General features: G+C 42.3%; 3 protein-coding genes across 3 annotated transcripts in view; 1 reads left to right on the top strand and 2 right to left on the bottom strand.

Moving 5' to 3' along the window:
* Positions 1-9,330, top strand: part of kcnt2b (potassium sodium-activated channel subfamily T member 2b) — a 44,143-nt gene extending 34,813 nt beyond the window's left edge. Inside the window, exons 19-30 of the mRNA XM_015058568.1 lie at positions 199-523; positions 593-698; positions 777-949; positions 1,467-1,538; positions 2,460-2,594; positions 2,697-2,808; positions 3,375-3,476; positions 3,572-3,655; positions 3,750-3,878; positions 5,813-6,158; positions 6,321-6,405; positions 6,532-9,330. Coding sequence (XP_014914054.1) covers positions 199-523; positions 593-698; positions 777-949; positions 1,467-1,538; positions 2,460-2,594; positions 2,697-2,808; positions 3,375-3,476; positions 3,572-3,655; positions 3,750-3,878; positions 5,813-6,158; positions 6,321-6,405; positions 6,532-6,649 — 1,787 coding nt within the window. The 3' untranslated portion in view covers positions 6,650-9,330. The remainder of the gene's footprint in view (positions 1-198; positions 524-592; positions 699-776; positions 950-1,466; positions 1,539-2,459; positions 2,595-2,696; positions 2,809-3,374; positions 3,477-3,571; positions 3,656-3,749; positions 3,879-5,812; positions 6,159-6,320; positions 6,406-6,531) is intronic.
* A 1,988-nt stretch (positions 9,331-11,318) lies between these two features.
* LOC106963577 (E3 ubiquitin-protein ligase TRIM39-like) lies at positions 11,319-16,516 on the bottom strand. Its single transcript, XM_015058566.1, has 6 exons — positions 15,889-16,516; positions 15,627-15,722; positions 14,302-14,532; positions 14,188-14,210; positions 13,972-14,090; positions 11,319-13,040 (listed from the first exon to the last, which is right to left on the bottom strand). The coding sequence occupies exons 1-6, from the start codon at positions 16,432-16,434 to the stop codon at positions 12,481-12,483; spliced, it is 1,575 nt and encodes a 524-aa protein (XP_014914052.1). The 5' UTR covers positions 16,435-16,516; the 3' UTR covers positions 11,319-12,480.
* A 2,209-nt stretch (positions 16,517-18,725) lies between these two features.
* Positions 18,726-20,228, bottom strand: part of LOC106963586 (GIPC PDZ domain containing family, member 1) — a 7,285-nt gene continuing 5,782 nt past the window's right edge. The window contains exons 5-7 of the mRNA XM_015058585.1: positions 19,960-20,072; positions 19,794-19,875; positions 18,726-19,716 (exon numbers count right to left, since the gene is read on the bottom strand). Of these exons, the coding sequence (XP_014914071.1) occupies positions 19,565-19,716; positions 19,794-19,875; positions 19,960-20,072 (347 nt within the window). The 3' untranslated portion in view covers positions 18,726-19,564. The remainder of the gene's footprint in view (positions 19,717-19,793; positions 19,876-19,959; positions 20,073-20,228) is intronic.

The following is a 20,228-nucleotide window of genomic DNA, read 5'->3' as shown; positions in this document are numbered from 1 at the left end:
TCTTCATATTACTCTAATTCATTGCACCTGCATTTGATTAGAAAGGATCTTGCCTGTGGTCAGGTTCTGTTGTTACACAAACCTGCCCCCAAGTGGACAAAAATAAAACTGCCACACTCAAATCATCAGCCCTCACTCTACTGAACCGTTTTGCATGTTTTAAGTGGCTGATATTTTACCTTGTGGGTGTGTTTTCAGGCACCGTTGCCATCGACCTGCAGGACTCCAGCGACAGCAGCCCAGAGGGTCAGGACCCCGGAGGCACAGGCCTGGGCAGCGGCAGAGGGAGCAGAAGCAGCTCCAGGGTAGAGATGGGGGGTGCAAACACCTTGGCTCTGCCCGTCATGGGAGATTCAGGGGACGAGAGACGGCACAGCATCGCGCCGGTCCTGGAGCTGGTGGACGGAGTCAACAACCCAACCTTTGACCTGCTGGGGGAGCAGTCGGAGGACGAAGGAGGAGAGGAAGGCAAGGATGACGGCGATAAAGATGAGAGCGCCCACTGGTGGGGTCGACACTGCGAGTGAGTACAGCGAATTGTATAGCAGGTTATTTGAATAAATTCAGAGGTAAATGTGAGCTTGTGCCGCAGGTGGGTGAAGGGATACCCGCTGAACTCTCCGTATATCGGCAGCTCACCTGCACTTTGCCATCTCCTTCAAGAAAAGATGCCGTTCTGCTGCCTGCGCATGGATAAGGTCTGCAATCCAAATTGCTTCTTTATCTCTACTTATGCCAGAAGACAACCCCATAATCTCTCACATTTCTCCCCCTAGCCTTGTCCCCACATCCCTTTTGAGGATGCACGTTCCTACGGCTTCAAAAACAAATTGATCATTGTTTCTGCGGAGAGCGCAGGAAATGGTCTGTACAACTTCATTGTGCCTCTTCGGGCTTACTACCGAACAAGGAAGGAGCTCAAACCCATCGTGCTGCTGCTGGAGAGCATGTGAGACCTTTTTATTTATTTTTTTTTTTTTTCCGCCTGGTTTTCCTTACATCCTCTGCACCGTTGCAAAACCAGGTTCAGACTCTAAACAGGTCACATCCCGGTGCTGTCCATAATCGCGGCTTTTAATAATGACAGCGGGCCTCGAAATCTAGGCTGCGCAGAATGGCAAAATTGGTCCCCTCTTAAAAAAAAAAGCAAGTGGGGGAGAAAAACTGAGCCATTGACTGTGCAAGTAAACATGATTGGTGACACGCTGAATGCTTTCAGCACACGTCCTGTTTTTGTGGCAGCTACACCAACGCAGTCGGCCAAATGAGAGTGGAATCCAATAAAAAGGCAATAAAATGCTGAGTCACTGCTGCGTAGTGCCGTTATTTTCAGCTTTCTCAGAAGGCCTTTTGTCTCTTCAGTAAATTCAGCGCAGAGGGAGGGCAGACTGTAGCTGTGGGAACGTTTGCTCTTCTCTGTGGCGCGTAGGAATCGCTCTGAAATCTGTTTTTCCCCATTCGCTTAGACCTGAAGCTGATTTTCTGGAAGCCATCTGTTGGTTCCCAATGGTCTTCTACACAGTGGGCTCCATTGAAAAGTAAGTTTTGTTACATTTATACTAACGTATGTATGTTTCCTAGTTTCAGTGCCTTGAAAAAGTATTGCATTTTTTTTACACATATCTTCACATTATATACAGAATCTGAAATGCAGTTTATTGAAATCCTGACATTAATGGACCTAGACATGAATGAGGCAAATATGTGGAAAAAGTTGCTCAGTTAGATGAGACCAAAGTGAAGCCTTTAGGTCAGTATGCAGACCATTTCATAGGATAGTTCTGCAAATCACCCTGAGCACACCGTCCCCAGGGTGAAACGTGGTGATGGCTGCATCGGCCTGTGGGGACACCAATAACAGTCGAGAAAATAGATGGAGCCAAAACGCAAGGCAAATATGAGAGAAAACTCATTACCGGCTGCAAAAGATTTCAGATAGAGGTCGAAGTTCACCTTCCAGCGACCCTGAGCTGGGGATTAGAGCTGCAGTGGAGGGGCTTAGATTTATGCTCTACATGCAGCTGAGAATTTCTGTCAAGATGTGAAAACTGCAGCTTGCGTACCCTCTCAATCCAATCTGACTGATCTCGACATTTTTATTTCTGGTGTTTGTGGGGGAAAAAAATAGAAAATCTCCTATCTTGTTCATTCCAACTTCACAGTTGTATTGGCGTATCCCGTATATTTTTGTTCAAATTTTGTGTGTTTCTAACAAAAAATAAACAAATTTTGGTTTTAGTGACCGACTATAAAAGGGTTTTTTAATTTTATATTTTCTTTTGCACTAGAGTGGTTTAGGGCGTACCCCAAGGTTGAGAATTTGGGCCTATTCTCTTTGCTACAAATATGTTTCCACTTTGTAAAATTACTAGTGTAGATACTGATTCTTCATATGAGATATCAAGTAAAATTTGTGTTGTGTGTGGCTTGAAAAAACATAATTGATCCCCTTTTTGCAGTCTGGACAGCCTGCTGCGATGTGGAATCACTTTTGCGGACACGATGGTGGTGTTTGACAAAGAGAGCTCCATGATTGCAGAGGAGGACTACATGGCTGACGCCAAAACGATCGTTAACGTCCAGACACTGTTCAGGTCAGTTTCACCCAAACGTTCATGTGCAATTTCACACACAAAGGTAATGTGTTCTTTTTCCTATATTAGGTTTCTTATTGTTCTTGTGCTTTTCAACCCCAGACTGTTTCCAGCTCTTAGCATCATCACGGAGCTCACACATCCTGCAAACATGCGGTTCATGCAGTTCAAAGTCAAAGATCACTATTCCCTTGCTTTGTCCAAACTGGAAAAGGTAAAGCCCAAAGCCTTTGTTTCCATCTTACTTCCTGAGTCAAAAATGAATCAAAAAGGAAATAAGCATGACAAATGGTTCATTTTCATGAAAGTTCATTGTCTCAGTGGAGCAAAAATGAATAAATAGGATGTTAGGATGAGCTTTTGCTCTAATATCTGGCAGTTTGTTGTCATTGTTAGCATTCTCAATGACAGCTAATGAGTCTTGCTCTGGGCATCAATAACAGCCATTAACAAAGCAGTAAATTAGCCACAGTCTGACATCCTCCCTTTGAATGTTTTTCAAATTGGTCCAACATCATTAAGAAAAGCAGTGTCTCTCCCTCTTTCAGCAGTAAAAGCTTTTTATGTTGTCTATCAGAGTTATTCTCCCACCGCATACAAATCAGGGACAGTTGAGTTTCATCTGAAGACTGAACGTCAGTCTGTAATAAATCCTTAAGTATCGTTTCGGCCTCGCTGGGGGGGAGATTTGATACAGGAAGAGTCTAAAGAAGGCACAGATTCCTCTGATCCGCTCAGAAAGCCCGTAAAACCTGACACCTAGCTGTGTTTGATCTGCAGAAGGAAAGAGAGAAGGGCTCCAACCTGGTCTTTATGTTCCGCCTGCCATTTGCCGCCGGAAAGGTGTTCAGCGTTAGCATGCTGGACACTCTCCTCTACCAGGTGTCAAACACACTCTCCCTGAATAACAAGTATCTTCCTTCAGTTGGCTTCTGTCTCAGTAATGACTTTACTTGTTTGTTGCGATGCCCTGCCAGTCATTTGTGAAGGACTACATGATCTCCATCACCAGGCTGCTGCTGGGGTTAGACTCCATGCCCGGCTCGGGCTTCCTCTGCGCCGTGAGTAGCTAACAAACAAACGAGTGGCTGGATTTTAGTTTGGGCGGACAGGGGATCGCCTCGGAGACCGATTGTGGTTTTGTTTGGTTTCCAGATGAAGATCACAGAGGACGACTTGTGGATTCGCACCTACGGCAGGCTCTATCAGAAACTATGTTCCTCCACCGGAGACATTCCTATAGGCATCTACCGGACGGAGGCCCACAAGCTTCCAGTGTCTGAGGTCAGCCTTGTTCTCATGTCGTAACGTCCGTGTTAAGCACATCACGGAAACCCCAAATAAAATATCCCTGTAGGAATCATCATACAGCGATCAAGTTTAACTGTCTGCTTCTTGTTTTTGTTTTTGAAAAGGTGTATTGTTTTTAACCCGTTTGTGACAGGATGCACATTTTTACCAAAAGATCATCAAGACGATGCTTTGCAAACATGAGATGGGCCTTTGTGCTAAGCAACGGTTTTGGTCTGGATCTACTTTCATTAATGCCATTTTTGCCCAATTTCGTTTTGTTTAATTGAGCTTAGGGGAGGCAATTGAGGTCCCCGGTGCTTTAAATGTTGTTCTTTTTGTGACCTCCTGCAGGAGACATTGCTGCACTCTTTTAGTGAAATGGGAAGCTTTACACACCTAGGAAGGTCCCCCACTGCTCCATGCATTCTCCATCTCTGGATAAAAGCTCTCATTGTGGTTCAGTGGAGTCCCAGCGCTTCAGAATGAATTTGTAACCTTTGGTGATTTATTCTCATCTGTTATTGAACTCCTTTAGATCAGTGCATGATGTTTCTTAAACTCAGTTCTCTGCTTTACTTTCTTCAGCTCACATTTCAGAGGATTACACAGTTAAAACGTAATGAGAACCTATCTTATATATATATTTCTTGGTGTTCCAAACAGTTCATAATGGCATTTGGAAGGGAAACAAGCCCCCAGCATTACAAATCCCTCACCATACTTAGCAGTAGGGATGTTGCTTGCTGGTAAAAATCCCAGTTAAAGTTTCTCAGCAGAATTTAACCAGAGTCTTGTTGGAGAAATTGTTTCCGTCTTCACCGTCTCCTTCAGTCACTGTGGTGGCGACCTGTTTGTTTTAGTTCCATTTGGCTTAAACGTCTTAATTAGTGCACTTATAAGGGAAGTCTGAGTGAGTTCCAATGTTCTTCTAGCCATTTGTTGACCTTTGATGATCAACACACCTCAGTGTGTATAGAGAGAATCTCTGTTCATACTCCATCTTTACAGCATTTGCTTACAGGCAGGATGATGAATTCCTGCACAGTGAGCTTGTTGCCAGCGTAAGGGCCACCGTTCATCACACCGGAGGTCGGGATGTGAAAGGTGACCTTCGAGTTCCCGACCAGGTCCGCAATGTGCTGCTACAGAGGAACTCCTTCTTTTTTTTTCAGCAGCAGCAGCACTGGCTTTCCGAACAACCAGGATAGTTTTTGCTCCAAATTTGGATCTGTTCTCCATGCACGCTGCCCAGATTGATTACCGTCTGGTACATTATGATTAACGAGTGCAGGCGTAACAGTTTGAGTAATGTGGCTAACAGCCTGTGGTGGTGAGACTTGTCATTGTCCCGGAGCTCCAAGGATTCATTTCAAGCTCCAGTGGAAACTTCAGTGGTAAAAATCGACCCTGACTGTGTTGTTTCTGTGAGAATCTGACGTCTCTCTGAAATTAGATGGTGCATTGGAGAAAACTTTGACCAGAAATAGGATGACACTTAAGAAGAAATGTGGATCAATTAAAACTCATTATGCTCCGTTTTTCTGTACTCATACTTCAAGCTTTTCAAGCCTGCACCTCCATCAATTGATGTGTGCAACTATTTTATTTTGATTCCAATATGTTCTCTTGCCTTTCCCTTTTTGAAGAGTGACACACACAGTATCTAGATATATGCATTTTTGAGTGTGAGATTATGCTGTCGTGAAAAAGCTGAACTTGTCTGAAGTCTTCATCATTGTGAAGTGTGCTAAATTTGTTGATTAGAAATTGTTAATGTTTTATAAAATATATTTCTGTACCTCTTTGTGAAATTACAAACAGTTCTGAGGAACCATTAAAGCCATCAAAGCTCTGCAGCATATTAATCAAACCATATTAAGGTAGAAAAGTGTTTATTTTATTTTTTTTTTTCAAATGTTTTTCAGTCCCAGGTATCCATCACTGTTGAAGACTACGAGGACACCAGAGAACCCAGAGAGCCCCTGCTGTCCCGCACCGGCGCTCACCGTAACTCCACCTCCTCAGAGCCCGTCTCCACCTCCTCCCACTCCTCGGACCACCCGCTGCTTCGGAGGAAGAGCATGCAGTGGGCGAGGCGGCTGAGCAGGAAGGGGGGTCGGGGATCGAGCGGAGCCAAAGGTGGTCCGGGCAGCGCGGCGGAGCGGATCAGCCAGCAGAGGCTGAATCTGTTCAGACGCTCAGAACGACAGGAGCTCAACTCACTGGTGCGAACGAGGATGAAACATTTGGGCCTTTCTCCAACTGGGTTTAGTAAGTTGCACTCTTTTTTTCTCTCGTTTTTTTTTTTTGTTTTGCTTGTGCTTTTTTCGAACTTCGCACTTCTTGCCGTTTGAGCGGATGCAGCTCCTCCTGCTCCATATCCCGTGCTGAGTTTATATCCTGCCTCTCTAACCTCTTTTCCTCTGGTGTCAGATGGGATGACAGACCAAGGCAACAGGCTGTCGTACATCCTCATCAACCCCTCTCCAGACACCAGGCTCGACCTGCACGACGTTGTGTGAGTGGGAAAAAAAAAAAAAAAAAAAGCCCTTTATAAGTGATGGCGCTGTAAAGTGAACCCAGCATGAAACCTACAATTAGAACCGAATTCAATTTGCGATCCCTGACTGTGCCCCATCTGCAGGTACCTGATAAGGCCAGACCCCCTCTCCCTGGTGCCCAATCAGGGAAGCAGCAGGAAGTGCAGCGCTGGACTATCAGAGAGCCACAGGTTTGATATGCAGGATAGCACCCACCTGTGAAGGAGAAAAGACTAAACTCAGAACCCTGCCTGGAAGAAAGGGACCAGCATCAATACAGTCACCAAGGAGAAATCCACAGCAAAAAGAAAAGGGACGGCTCAGAACCTCTGTGTTTTCAGGATCAGAGTTTTCTGTGCTGGGCACACATGGACCTTTTCTACACTGACTGGAAAATTTTATTTATGCACCTTCCTTTTTTTCAGCTGAGAACTGCGGACACAGAAGTGCATTTAATGAAAAGCTACATGTATTTATATCTGTTGTCGTGCATGTTAGTACTGCATCATGTACTGTATCCACAGTGAGCATATGCAGGGCCAAAGGTATTCACAAACCCTTGAACGTTTTCTCAATCTGCCTCATTACGACCACAAATATCAACGCAGCTTACTCAGCTCACCTCACTCCGACACCCCAAAATAAATCTCAACCTTTAAAAATGTGTAATTCGGTCTCTGTATTAATGCAGCAGCTGCGTAAAAATCCCTTTGCTCATTTGGGAAACATCAGAGAATAAACAGCAATATGACGACCAAAGAACACAGCAGAAAGAAGATAAGATAGATAAAACTTTGAATAACTTTGAAGGAGTTATATTATTATAATGCTGATATGTTCCTGATCAGAACATATCAGCACTGATCAGTCTATGATCTCATAGTTGTGAGAATGTGGCGTAATTGCAAAGAAGACTTCAAAAAGCAGAAGGTAACTTTGGAGGAGCTGCAGAAATCAACAACTCAGGTGGGAGAACCGTTTGGAAAGACAACTATTAGTTCTGGTCTCTGCAAATCTGGTATTTACCGACCAGGGGAAAGAAAGACACGATTGTTAAAAGAAAGCAGTTAGAAGGATTTTTTATAGTTTCCCACAAGTCATGTAGAAATCCCAGCAAACCTGTGGAAAACGGTGTTCTGTTCAAATATTCTATTCACAGGTCGAACATTTTGGCCCACAACGTGCAAACGCAAACACAGATCAGGTGATCTGTGAAGATACTTGAATTTCACTATCTCTATCTGAAACATGGTGGGAGAAGTATTATGCTGTGGAGGTGCAGGAACGTGAAGATGGGTCAGAGTTAAAGAGAAGGAGGATGAAGCTAAAACGAGGATAGTCTTATGAAGGAAATTTGCTGGAGACTTGGGTAGAGATTACAAAAGGACAACAATCGGTGAAAAGTTCTACAACTGGTTTCACAAACTGGGGCAAAATTCAAAAGAATGTCACACTTTTTACATTTGTATTTGCAAAAAAATCTTCCATTCATTGTACCTCGTTCCTTTAAATTTACAATTATCACATAAAATCACAATAAAGTAAGAATTTTGTGGTTGTAATTTGAGAAAGGCTGGAGGTGTTTAAGGGTTGTGAATTCCTTTGCAAAGGCACTGGGCATACGGTGCAGCATGTTGGGCACATATACTTAAGGTTTTAGTTTCTGTTAATAATTAAGTGACTCAGAAGTGAGTTCTTGGATCCAGTGTCCATATTTCAAGAGCAGAGGATGGGAGTTTAAAATCGTTCAATTTTCCCTCTCCTATAAAAATAAGAGAAATAATTTCCGTAAAGCAGAAATATATCATTGGGATAAACATGAACTGTGGTACTCAGGTTGTTTTCCTCCCCTCAACAAATTTCTAATTGAAGTGACCAGAATTGTGTGTGCCATATGTATAGCGTGTGTGTGTGTGTGTGTGTGCGTGAATGGATATGTACATGTAGTCACAAAGCCTGAGCGAGACACTGCCAATCTCATGTGGACTGCCAAAGGAATCTGCTGCCAAATGAGCATCAAGGAAAACGTTTGTGGTTTGTCCTTTTTAGGCGTTTTTGTCTTCTTTTGTGTCTTCTAGCATTTTTCATCAAAGTCATCACCCCTCCGATTCGTATTTTTGATTCCATGTCTCACAAAGGCTTTTCGAGACTCTTTTAAAACACGCCGTCATTAAAAGCTCACCAGCAGCGAAAGGATCCAAAGAGCTCCAGTCTCAGCTATGGACACGGTTAGACGCCAAGCTTTACGTCGTCACTGCCGCGTTGCTCCCCGGAGCATTTCTTTGCTTACATGACCTCTCTTGCAATGACCTGAAGTCATTTTATTTCTAATTTTATTCCTGAAATCCTCCACTTTCAAGCCGTCCCGCCACCGGCTTGTTTTTTTGTTGATGTGTAATGAACGGACAAAATGGTTTGGACATAATACACTGTAATATAAAACCACTTATCCCAACAGCTCTGCAGTACACACCCCCTCTTTGTAAAGCTTTTCCTGTATATCGGAGACCATTTCAAAGGGGTGTTTATCCAGCTTTCAGTTTAGAACAATGAATGAAAATAAAGTTTAAATGTATTTATTGCTATGAATTTTCACTTATATTAAATATTAATTTTTTTATTTAGATTTTTTTTTTACTTTAGAGCTGGGTTTCAGTCAGAAGAAACCTCATATTTCTCTAAAAAGAAAAAAAAGTGAAAAACAAACTATCGATCTGTTTTCATCAAAGTAAATCATTTGGAAAGCTGTTTTGTTATCAAAGGCGTGTGAGGAAAAGTCAAAATGAGACTGTTCACACAGAAATGGAGGCACTCACACTGACGTCAAAACAACAACAACTGTAGCTTCACTGCAATCATAGAAAAAACAAAATATGTACATATTAAACTCACTTCTTACTCGTCCCTGGCTTATTAGTGCTTGGTGTCAGATTGTGCAGCTGGGAGGGCAGTCACTCACAGGAAGAGGTTCACATCAACGCATCATCTGATCTTTCTTTTCCAGATGGAGAGCATGATCTGATGGGGTTTCTCGTGTTGCTAAATGAGGCCAAATTTGGGTCGTTCCTGCTTTGAAGCATCGACAATCTGTGCGATTCACAGCCAACATCCAGCGCGTTGTCTCTCTGAAGCATCACACAGCGCTGCACCTTGTTAGTCAAAGCTTTCATCGCATTTTATGCCCGTCGAGGTCAACGGGGTCGGCATTCTCTTCGTGCTCGTGGCCGAGAGGTGCTTTTGTTTCTCACAGCTTTGAAAAGCAAACTTTAATAACTCTTCCTGTCTGTATCTGTTCACACAAAATCTTTTTTTTTTCTTTTATTTGCCATCCTGAGTGCCAATTAGTCTGCTTGGAAGTTTGCCTCCGTTTTATGACCAGACCTTATTATTCATGCTGTAATGTCAGAACGTTAGTCAGGTCAAGGTCAGGCAAGAACATTTGTTTACCAGCAGAGATTTGAAATGGCTTCAAAGAAATGAAGGTACCAGAGGTAAAGGTTAAATTCGAGGTAAAATAAAAAAAAGATTAGACATCACATAAAAAAAGAAACAGTTAAGTGCAACTTGTAAAAAAGCTATGTGAAAATAAAAATGAACTAATATTTAACCTTCACAGGTAGAGGGCGATTAAATGTGGTGTTTTTGTTTTTGTTTTTTTGTTTTTTTTTACAGAGATTAAGGTAATATTACTATAATCTAAGTTACTGAAAAACAAAAACTCTAAAGCTAATTGTGTCATAGATTTTCTGTGGATACAAAAATGTTAATCTAAATCCATAAACATGCTCATTTTTAAGTTGACTAAGTCGAGTACTGCTCTTTAATCTTCCTTGTTGGGCCCAAAACCAATGATTTCTGAAATGTATCCATTAAATAGGCAGAAATTCTTATCCATTCACTCTTGCGGTCATATGGTGACACAGAAATATAAAGTTGTGCGCAAGCAGAGTGAGAGATATTGTAAAATATTATAATCTTAGTAGAAATTAAAAGAACGTGGTGTGTGAATGGAGCCTTGAGGAACCCGAGAGGGGATTATTCCTGAAAGGAGTCAGCAAGAAACCTAGAGATGAAGAAGGACGCCAACAACCCTCTCCAATAAACTCAGTAAACTGACGAAACCAAAACTTGGGTGAGTCTTACCTTTACTTATTTTTTTTTTTTTTTTACTTGTATTCAAACTCTTTAAACCCTGTTGGAAAATTACTGAACCAGTCAAATGTCTGTAAAATCAACAGGACAGGTTGGCGAAGACAGTTTATTCCTTTCATAAGTGACATCATCATTTGAAAACAGCTGTTTCTGTTTCACTCGGGTTATTTTATAAAATGTGTTTGGTGATCTGAAACATTCGAGAATGGGAAAAAAGAAAAAGAAAGCAGCAGAAATAGAAGACATCTGTGGGGGAGAGAAGCACTTTTTCCTGTGTGATATCCTCCTCTGCCTGCTGCCGATGCTCCCGTCTCTGTCGGACAGGTTTGACCTTTGTAGCGTGAATAAGTGCGCCGCAGGAGGGCTCTCATGTGAGGACAGCCGGACTCAACCTGCTGATAAACAATGCAGGCTTTCTAGACAAAAGGACTCACCATGACACCAGTCCTGATGACACACAGGCGACAATGTCAGCGGTATAAAGGACAAGGTGGTTCTAAAACACAGAACTTTAATGTAATAAGGTTCTTATTTCATTTTTTTTTCTACCAAGTGGCAGAATTCAGACATGCTAATGTGTCCCTGCTGTTTTTCCTCCCTGTGTTTCTTATCTCAATGTTTAAAACGACAGCTCTGCGCCCCTCCTGGCTCCACCCGGTGACCTGGGTGGAGACGAGGTCAGTGGAGAGCTGTCTGTTGTCCTGCGCTCTAAGTTTCTCCAAATAAGGACAAAATCAAACAATGTAGAGGAAGCAGTTTATTCACCGACAGTCATACAGGAAACGTCAGGACTTATGATTGTGCGCGAGTTCTTGTTAAAGAAAAGTTGCAAGTATTGTTCAGTCTCCATAAAATAAAAAACTGCAAAAAATAAAAAAATAAAAAATACCCCCGATACTTAGGTATGATCTTTTTGTTTTACCAAAATGTTTATGTTTACTGGAAATTAGTTGAATGTTTCGGAAGAGCCCAGTTAGACACTTCTGACCTATATCTGGTGGGGTGGAGTCGATAAAGATTAGGGTGATTGCAACAAGGTCTTCCAACCTCAAAGATGTCATTAGCACAAATAAATCAGCAAAATCTGAGTGGAAGCATGAGTTCTGCTCGCTGCAATGCCGGTAAAGATGCTTCTGTTGATGACCGAGAAGGGTTTGCATATTTTTTTTTTTATATATTCCTTACATTAAAATGTAAAAAACAATATGTAGTTTTTAATCAAAATGAAAGTCTTTTAAGTTATTTTATTATCTTTCTTTCAGAGATCTCTGCCTTATGTTCTCTGAAAAATAAACATCTTGGTTAAATAAAGCTTATTCGGTATCTAAATCTACCTGTGGTGAGAATAATTTTGGGCTTAATTGTTTTTGTTTTGTTTTGTTAAGTTGTTGGTCCAAAGAATGAAGAGGCCAGTGAGGATAAATAACCACATAAATAAAATAATAATTACAATTTTAGGTATATTTTCTGAATGTCCAGCATCGTTGAAAGAAACACAATTGCAACATTTTTAAATTTTTAAATTTTTGATGTTTTATTTCACCAATGTGTGTAGCACTGTTGTCTTCTCAGTCCTTCTGATTTAATGTCCAGGATATTCTCATGAAACATATCAGTAAACTCTCTTTTATTCGAGTGATTTGTAAGATTAAAATGAAATTGGGTGTGGAGTGAGATTTAAAACCAAATGTGTGTGGGGGGTTTTTTACCACCAGGGGGAGAACGATGCTCTCTCTGCTCCGGCTCATTGAGAAACAAAAAGGCGATTAAAGGAGTTAGTATAAGAGTGTCTGGTGTTAATGTAAAAAAAAAAAAAATAGTATTTTCTGTATATCATGCTCAGTTCACACCTGCCCAAAAACATCATCAGGTGTGTAATCTAACACATCGGTGCTCTCTGATCACCAGGTCGTGCTGTTCCACACAGCCACCTTGGCGGGGCAGATCTTCAGAGGTTTGGCGTTGCTCCCGTTAATGTTGACTCCGGGGCAGAAGAAGGGATACATCTTTTCAGTGAAAAAGTCAACGAAGGTGTAGACGGGCTTCATGGTCACAGGGTTGGAGAAAATGACCTCCCCGGCCTCGAAGTCGAGCTGCACCCTGACCCGGGTCAGGTCGCCCTCCAGGTGGAGCGGCGTGCTGGGCCTCGTCATCGCCGAGTACTCGCCCTCCGAGTGAGAGATCATCCAGAAGCCCCCCTCCGGACACCCCGAAATTTTCCCTTTCCTGTCGATGGTTTCCTTCACCACGCCGAGCATCCAGTCCTCCTTACCGCCCACCTCCACCTCCCAGGCGTGGCGGCCCGAAGTGAAACCCTCTGACCCCAGCACGAACACAAAGTGACCGAAACGCTCAGGATTGTCTGGGAGCTGCTGAAGGGATCCGCTGTTGGCCACGCTGGTCAGGTCTGAGGAGAGCGACAGCCAGGAGTAGGCGGTGTTGGGATCCAGGGTGATGGGAGCTAAAATCAGAAGAAGAATCAATCATTTAACCGAGAAATATGAACTACACGAATGCTCCTTTGTGTTACTACACAGACCAATCACTGAAAATATCACAAATTAAGAAGCAGGATAAATATTTACATTTTGAGCTTAACGTCACAACATCATGAGCATGACAGCCATGTTACCATCATGTTTTGAGGCTGTAGATAAAATAGTAAAGAAATAAGGCAATCATGACGACAGTGCTGACCAAAACAAAAGGGGAAACCAAAAGCTTTTATAGCTAAACAAGACAAACATTGAGGTAATTCGGTCATAATCAAGAAGAAGAGATTTCAGAATCACACTTTCAAATCCAAGAGCACTGTACCAACTGAGAAGCATGATGGTGGTAGCATCATGCTGTGGGGCTGCCAGTAGTAGCACAGAGAGGATTGAACACTGAAAATGGAGGAGATTTACCTCCAAATTCTGATCCCACGCTTGCTCTGAAACTCATTCTGGACTGGGTAAAGTTGACTGAAATTGGGTGGCCCTAATTTTCTGCCTCAGCATTACTGGAAATATGCTAATATGTCTGAAATCTGGATCCTAAATGAATTCTACAAATCCTGATGAAAATGATCAAGTACCTGGAATTATTCCAGAAGCTTATTGATGGATTCAAAAAGTGGTTAACTGAGATGAAACTTGCTAAGAGAAGTTTAATTTGTGAGAATGTATTTCAGTCTGGTTGTATACGTTTGATCCTGAATTAAAATGATTAAACATATCTTCATTATTAAAAGTCCAAATGTCATGTGACATCCATCCACATCTTAAATTATGTGATCTTCAGGCTTCCGAGAACGTAATAATCAAAGCTCGGCTCAAAATAACAAAACTGATCTGGTTTACCAAGTGTCTGCTGCACGCAGCCCATTCAGAGTGAAAAGATGTACTTACTGTACTTAACCAGTTCCACCATGTTTGCCCAGACGTGGTATTTCAGGGAGCTCACATGCTTGGCCACATTTATAAGGGCACCTGACACTTTTTCCGGATCTTTCTGGGGGAGCTGTGTTCTGTGACGACATGTCACGGTAACCATTCAGTACTAAAGAGAATTAGACTGTAACTTAACATAATATTGCAGGGGGAAAATAAAAATAAAAACTTTACCTTTTCTTTGTACTGAAGTAATTCTGAAAGGACACCGCAGACAGTTAGCATACTTTATGTTCAGCGTGGGGCAAAAGGAGTATTTTATTCTTGCCCGGAGGTAAATCTGCTCACCTGGAGGAACTGAGCGTCACCGGATGCAATCTCGTTCTCAACGGCGATGACGGCGTGGGAGAAAGTGAGGATGTCTCTGGTGATGCTTTCAGACTTCTTCCTCACCAGCTCCCTCTTCTCCTCGTCCTCCTTCTGCAGGGTGGCCAGTCTCGCCTCCTCCTCGTGCTCCAGAAACTCCCGGAGCTCCGCAAACTCCTGCCGTATCTGCTTCTCTGTGGCCTGCGTCTGGTTCTGCCATTCATGAAAATGAAAATCATCCCTTCAGGATACACTGAATGGTCCTTTGCCTTAACTGCATAATGAAATGTAACTAATATTTGAAGTGCATGTTCGGTCTAAAATAACTGCATAGTTTAGTTATTTTATTTTTTTCTCCATTTTACAATGGAAAGAAAGGGGAAATTACATGATTACCGTTCTAGTTGAAGGTGACAGAAGCAGCTCTTTTTCCTCTACAGACACTAAGTGATGGATGGGAGTTTGCCCAACCAGTCTACATGTGTTTAGTGAAAGGGGCTCCTGGCCCTTTGACCAGCGGAGCAGGAGCATGTTGTCTACTTCATGAACCAAATTAGGCCAATTAGGCATCCCTGAGGCTGAGGCTAGTTTAATCAATGCAGTCTGCTGATGAATTGCTTCCTGGAAAGGAAGGGTTGAGATGCTACTCAATATTTTCAATGGGATTGAAACAGGAGGTTTCAGCTGGATTAGACATTCCATTTGTGGGTTGTTTTTTTTTGTTAGTTTGTTTTTAAACACAAATGCCCGAGGCACCAGCAAGCTAAGCCGACGCTTGTGCCCATTGTGGGAAAACAATTAAAATTAAGTTATGCATTTTTGCAAAGTGAAAGGAAAACAATAGAATTTTTTTTTTTTTTCAATTAAAAATCTGAAAAGTCAGCCTAGCATTTGTGTTCACGGCCCACCCCAAACTTTAATATTTTGTCTTGATATATTAAAGTTTGTGGTCATAACAAGGAAAAACTTAAAAACAAGAGGCGATTTAACGATTTACAGCTGACCTCTGGGGGGAAATCGTGTCTAAGGAATGCACTGGTAGAAACGGAGACTTTGATGAAAATACCTGTAAAGAATTATGTCATAACTGTTTAATTATTAGTTTCCCCACTCCTGTCTGTGAATGTTTCACAGATTTATCTGGAGCAGTGAATTATGGACCTTCTTGGAACTCCAAACCATCTAAGAATCTAAATTGTTCTGCTTTTTGGTGTTTACACCCCAACAGTGCATGACTCAGCTTGCGTTAAAGTTACATCAGCAGCCATGCAGGTTGTCTACTGTTTCTTGGATCTGTTTATTGATACCTTGATGTGCACGGTTGTGTCATCACACTCCTGCTTGGCTTCATACAGGCGCCGCAGATTCTTCTTCAAGGGGATCAGCTCCTTCTTCAGTTCCAACTGGGGGCAGAAAAAACGTCAGAAATCAGAGGAAATCCATGCCAATATGTTTCCATCTGTAGCGTCATTAAAGAATTGAAGGTTTTATAACGTTTCAGAGCAATTATTCAATTAGGCATTTAAACCGTACAACGATACATTACTAAAGCCGAAGAGTTATTTTTACCTTCAGATCCTGGGCTCCTTCATCTAGAGGACACACTTTGTGTCCCTGGTGCTTCTTGGAAGTGTGACACACACAGCACAAGACTTCAAAGTCATCCATACAAAAGAGTTTGAGAACCTCCCCGTGTGTCGCACACTTCTCCTCCAGCACCGCCGCTTCCTCCGCGGCCACGCCGGCCCCCGGCCCCGGCCCGGCCACTGTCGCCCTCCTCGCCTGCTCCCTCAGGAAGGTGTCGGCCACATTCTTCAGGGCCAGGCTGACGGTGGGCTCCGTCAGAGAGCACTTCCTCCTGCAGATGGGACACTCGCGCCGCGCCTTCTTCTTGTTCCAGAACTGCTGCAGGCAGGCCCGGCAGAAGCTGTGGCTGCACTTGAGCACGACTGGCTCCTTGAAGATTTCGCAGCAGACGGGACAAGACAGCTCGTCCTCCAGCATGGAGCCCGAGCGAGAGGAAACAGCCCGCGGACGAAGGGATGAGGTTACCTTGGTGATCAGAGGCAGGGAAAGTTTTCCTGGCTGGGAGGAAGCTCTGGGTCGCAAAGCCATGACCGGTCGTTCTTAGAGCAGCTTTTGTTGTTCGTAAGAAGAGGAAGAGCTTCGAAGTGGGTCTACAGAGTAATCTGGCCACAGTTTAACAGAAACCTCAGTTATAGATCAACCAGGACTTGCAAAACTGGTTTCCTTCCCTTCTAGTAAATAAGGTAAAGGTCACCACCCCCCATTTAGCAGCCACAACAATAAATGTTTCCATTGAAAAGAGCTTTGAACAGTCTAGAAAACAAGTTAATGTATTATTCTGTTTGACCCAGTGTGTATAATTATTTGATTTTTCATTTTACTATGAGAGGCAGAAGCCAGGCTGAAAATATAAAAACTCTATATTCAACTCACTGAGTGAAATAAGAACTCTGCCAAAAAAAAAAAAAAGAAACAGAGTTCCAGCTCCAACACATTTATTGTGCACAAATATGACAAATAGATTATTCAGTCCGTTTATACCAGTGATATCTGAGCTGAGTTTACGATGTTTATAAAGTAAACATGCCTTAACACCATGAGAAAGATCAAAGAGCATTGAAAGGACATCAGTGACAAGATAGTAGATCTCCACAATACTGGACTGAATGCTCAGACAACAGTAAACATATAATTTATGGAACACTATCAACTATCGATTAATATTAACGAAACTGTCCAACAGCAATGAACCAGATGATGTCATATAGGATGCCGTTCTTTTAAAATACAGCATATGAATACTGGAATTATTGAAAATAGCAATGGAGTACCACAAGGGTCTGTGTTGGGACCTTTGCTTTTCAGATTAATCATTAATGATTTACCAAAGGAACAAGCTGTTGTGAATGTTAATGATTGGATCCAGAGATCTCATTTACATCTTAATTTATCCAAAACCAGGTGTGCATTTCTTAAAAAATGCAAATACCACCTGTGATTCTAGTATTTTAATTAAAACACACAAAAAAAACATAATTAGTACACGAGATATTTAGGGGTCATCTTGGATTCCGTATTTTGTTTTTAACAAGTGAAGCATATTGAGAAAATAATTAAATTGAATCCAATTCTCAATTTATTAAATATATTTTACCTTTTGAACACCTCAAGTTATACTTTGATTTCATAAAAAAGCGATTAAGGTGCTGGATAAAAAATAAAAATAAAAAAATTGTATCATCTTTGTCAGACACTAAAATACTTGGAATACAAACATTTCTCTATTCGTTTAAAGAGAAATCATATCATGCTTCCAATCAGCTTGACTTGCTGCTGGTACACTTGAATTTCCTCACTGTGGGACAATGAAGGATATTTATATTTTAGTCTAAGCTTTTAGTTCCAGATTCATTTACTAAAAGAGAAAATAAGCCAAAATTCAGCTTGATATATTTGAAAAGCTGGTTACCAATATGACAAAACACAAAGGTTTCTCCTCCAATATCCAACACCTATTTTACTGAGAGATTAAATCCGTATTTCACTCAATTACATGCAAATCATTTTTAATTTTACGCTCCATGCTTTTTTTTTTTTTTTTTTTTCCCCCTAAACAATGAGAGGAAACATTTTCCACGTTGGCTCTCTAATTTGCCACCTTCCTGACAAAGGTCTGTAAGTGACCTCGATGGGTCCGTCCAGAGCTATCAAGTGAGCCGAGGTCGATCTGATTACACCAGCCGACAGCCGCCGACAGTGATTTCACCGTCTGAATAAACGCCATGCATATTTCAGGAGGACAAAGGAGGGAGAAGAAACACAAACACCCTTCTAGGTGGCTTCTGTGAGCGCCCGTGAAAAATTCAGACGCTTAAAGAGGGCAAACAATAAAAAACATTGCGAAGAAAGACCAGACAGGAAACGCTGCGTGGGTGTTATTGCGTTGTATTTGAACATGGACCGTGTAACACAAAGCCATCAAAATAATTATTAGTGTCCAAGCAGGAGTGAATTACATCACCCATGCAGATTTATCATCAACTCTGAGGAATGAAACAAAACTGCAAAATAGCTTCTTCACATTTGGATCATCTGAAAATGTCAGAACAACAAAAGGGTTTGTTTCTTTTTCTTAAATTAGGCGTTGTTGCACGATGGAAGCAGCATCTCATTCAGGATCTTTAACATCATGCATCTGAGTGTTAAACATAAAAAAAAAAGACAGACATCTAAAATTAGAAAAAAAAAATGGATGAAACGCAGATTTTGTTTCTTGTACAGCGATTCCAAACCATTACAGTTTCTTTGTTACGGCTCTCTTAGTAATAAAGACGCGACACCATGGTGAAAATGTTCATCTTTTTACGCAACTCTTAATCTTTTTTTTTTTTTTTTAAATAGACATCACATCACCTCATATAAAAACACTAGCTGTAAAAAAATAAGTCGACACAGTCCACAAACCAACCTCCTGCTTGACCTTCAGGAACAGGAAGTAAACACTGATTTCCTTTTAACACTGTAGAGTCTCCTGTCTGCTTCACTAACAGTGAGCCGCTTAAGTTTTTAGTGTAAAGCTACGGTTTACCTATCGCCTCCTTGTAACAAGAGGTTTTATTTCTAACTTAAGACCAGATGTTAGGAAGAAATGTAAAAGAAGAAATGTAACAGCACATGCTTGTAAAACTGACCCATCACAGTAACATCAAGTGGTTCAGAACAGCACTGTAGCTCAGGGGGAGAAGTCGCGCAGTGCAATATCTAACCAGGTGAGGCGACGTGCGGCTCGCCCTCACCTCTGCCGTTGACTTGCAGTGCAGAAAGACACGTAGTTTTAAAATCAAAGATCTCGTTTCTCCCATATCGGACAACAGAGTCGGCCGCTCTTTCCGCTGCAGGCAGCTACAACGTCAACATGCAGGGAGGTTTTCAGTAAGGTGGAGGTGGGGGGGTCACGCGATGTGCTCAACGATGTCATTTCTGGAAAAAAAAAAAACAACAAAAACGCTGGAAGACACATTAAAGCACTTTAGGAAGTCACGGCAGTCACCTTCCCCTTTGTGTAACCGGACAGTCCGCTCTGGCTCCCAAATGGGTGGAAAAGCACGAAAATAGGAGTGTTGTACACTGGAATAAAAATAAACTCATGATGGTGGTGCTGTGTGTCCTGGTAGTGTTAACACCCGCACGGGGCGCTCTGCTCCGTTAGCTCCTGCAGTTACACGCGTCCGACCTTCGCGTCACCGATGGCGCCCCACACGTCGAAAACAAACTCGTCGGGGAAGGCGAAGTCTCCCAGAGTCTCGTCCAAAGCTTCGGCAAACTCGTCGGGGTTCTTCTTGTCTTTGCCCAGCTCCACCATAGTGGCGGCTGAGGAGAGACGACAGGTCGTTTAATCGGTCGGAAAGGCAAAATGCGGATCCGTGTCTACGGACACTCGTTCTTACCCAGTTCGCTGTCTCTGATGCCCATGTAGCTCTCTAGCAAATCATCCACCTTCTCAATCGCTTTTTCCTCAAAGGCAGAAGGCTGGCAAAACAAAATTGAATGCGCACGATCAGGTACCAGAGATTTAGTAAACAAACAACCCAAACCCTCCTGTGATCAGCTCACCAGCTCCTCCACTGTGGCGGGACCTTTAGAGCGCAGACGAAGGGTCCCTCTGCCCGTCCCGAGCTGGACCCCCGAGCCCGACCTGGAGCCCGATGACCTCTGACCGATCATATCTGGGTCAAAACAATTCATGTACTTAGCGTAAACTAGACATGCATGCGACTTCAAGCTAGAAACTCAAAAATCTGATTCCCCCCCCCCCCCTCCCCCTTAAAAAAACCCCCAAAATTTTTTTATAAAGAGGAAAGAATCAAATTTTGTTATTTTAT

This window comes from Poecilia latipinna, unplaced genomic scaffold (assembly GCF_001443285.1).
Source record: "Poecilia latipinna isolate Pla-1442-1.1 unplaced genomic scaffold, P_latipinna-1.0 Scaffold1552, whole genome shotgun sequence".
NCBI lineage: Eukaryota > Metazoa > Chordata > Actinopteri > Cyprinodontiformes > Poeciliidae > Poecilia > Poecilia latipinna.
The sequence above is the reverse complement of the archived record's forward strand: the minus strand, read 5'-3'. Positions and strand labels throughout refer to the sequence as shown.

Excerpts from the sequence above, each read along its gene's own strand:
- LOC106963577 (XM_015058566.1), bottom strand. The coding sequence starts at position 16,434 with ATGGCTTTGCGACCCAGAGCTTCCTCCCAGCCAGGAAAACTTTCCCTG. Across the intron at positions 15,723-15,888 it reads AAGGAGCCCAGGATCTGAAG|TTGGAACTGAAGAAGGAGCT; the intron begins GTAAAAATAACT and ends TTCTGCCCCCAG. Across the intron at positions 13,041-13,971 it reads GGTGGAACTGGTTAAGTACA|CTCCCATCACCCTGGATCCC; the intron begins GTAAGTACATCT and ends TTCTGATTTTAG.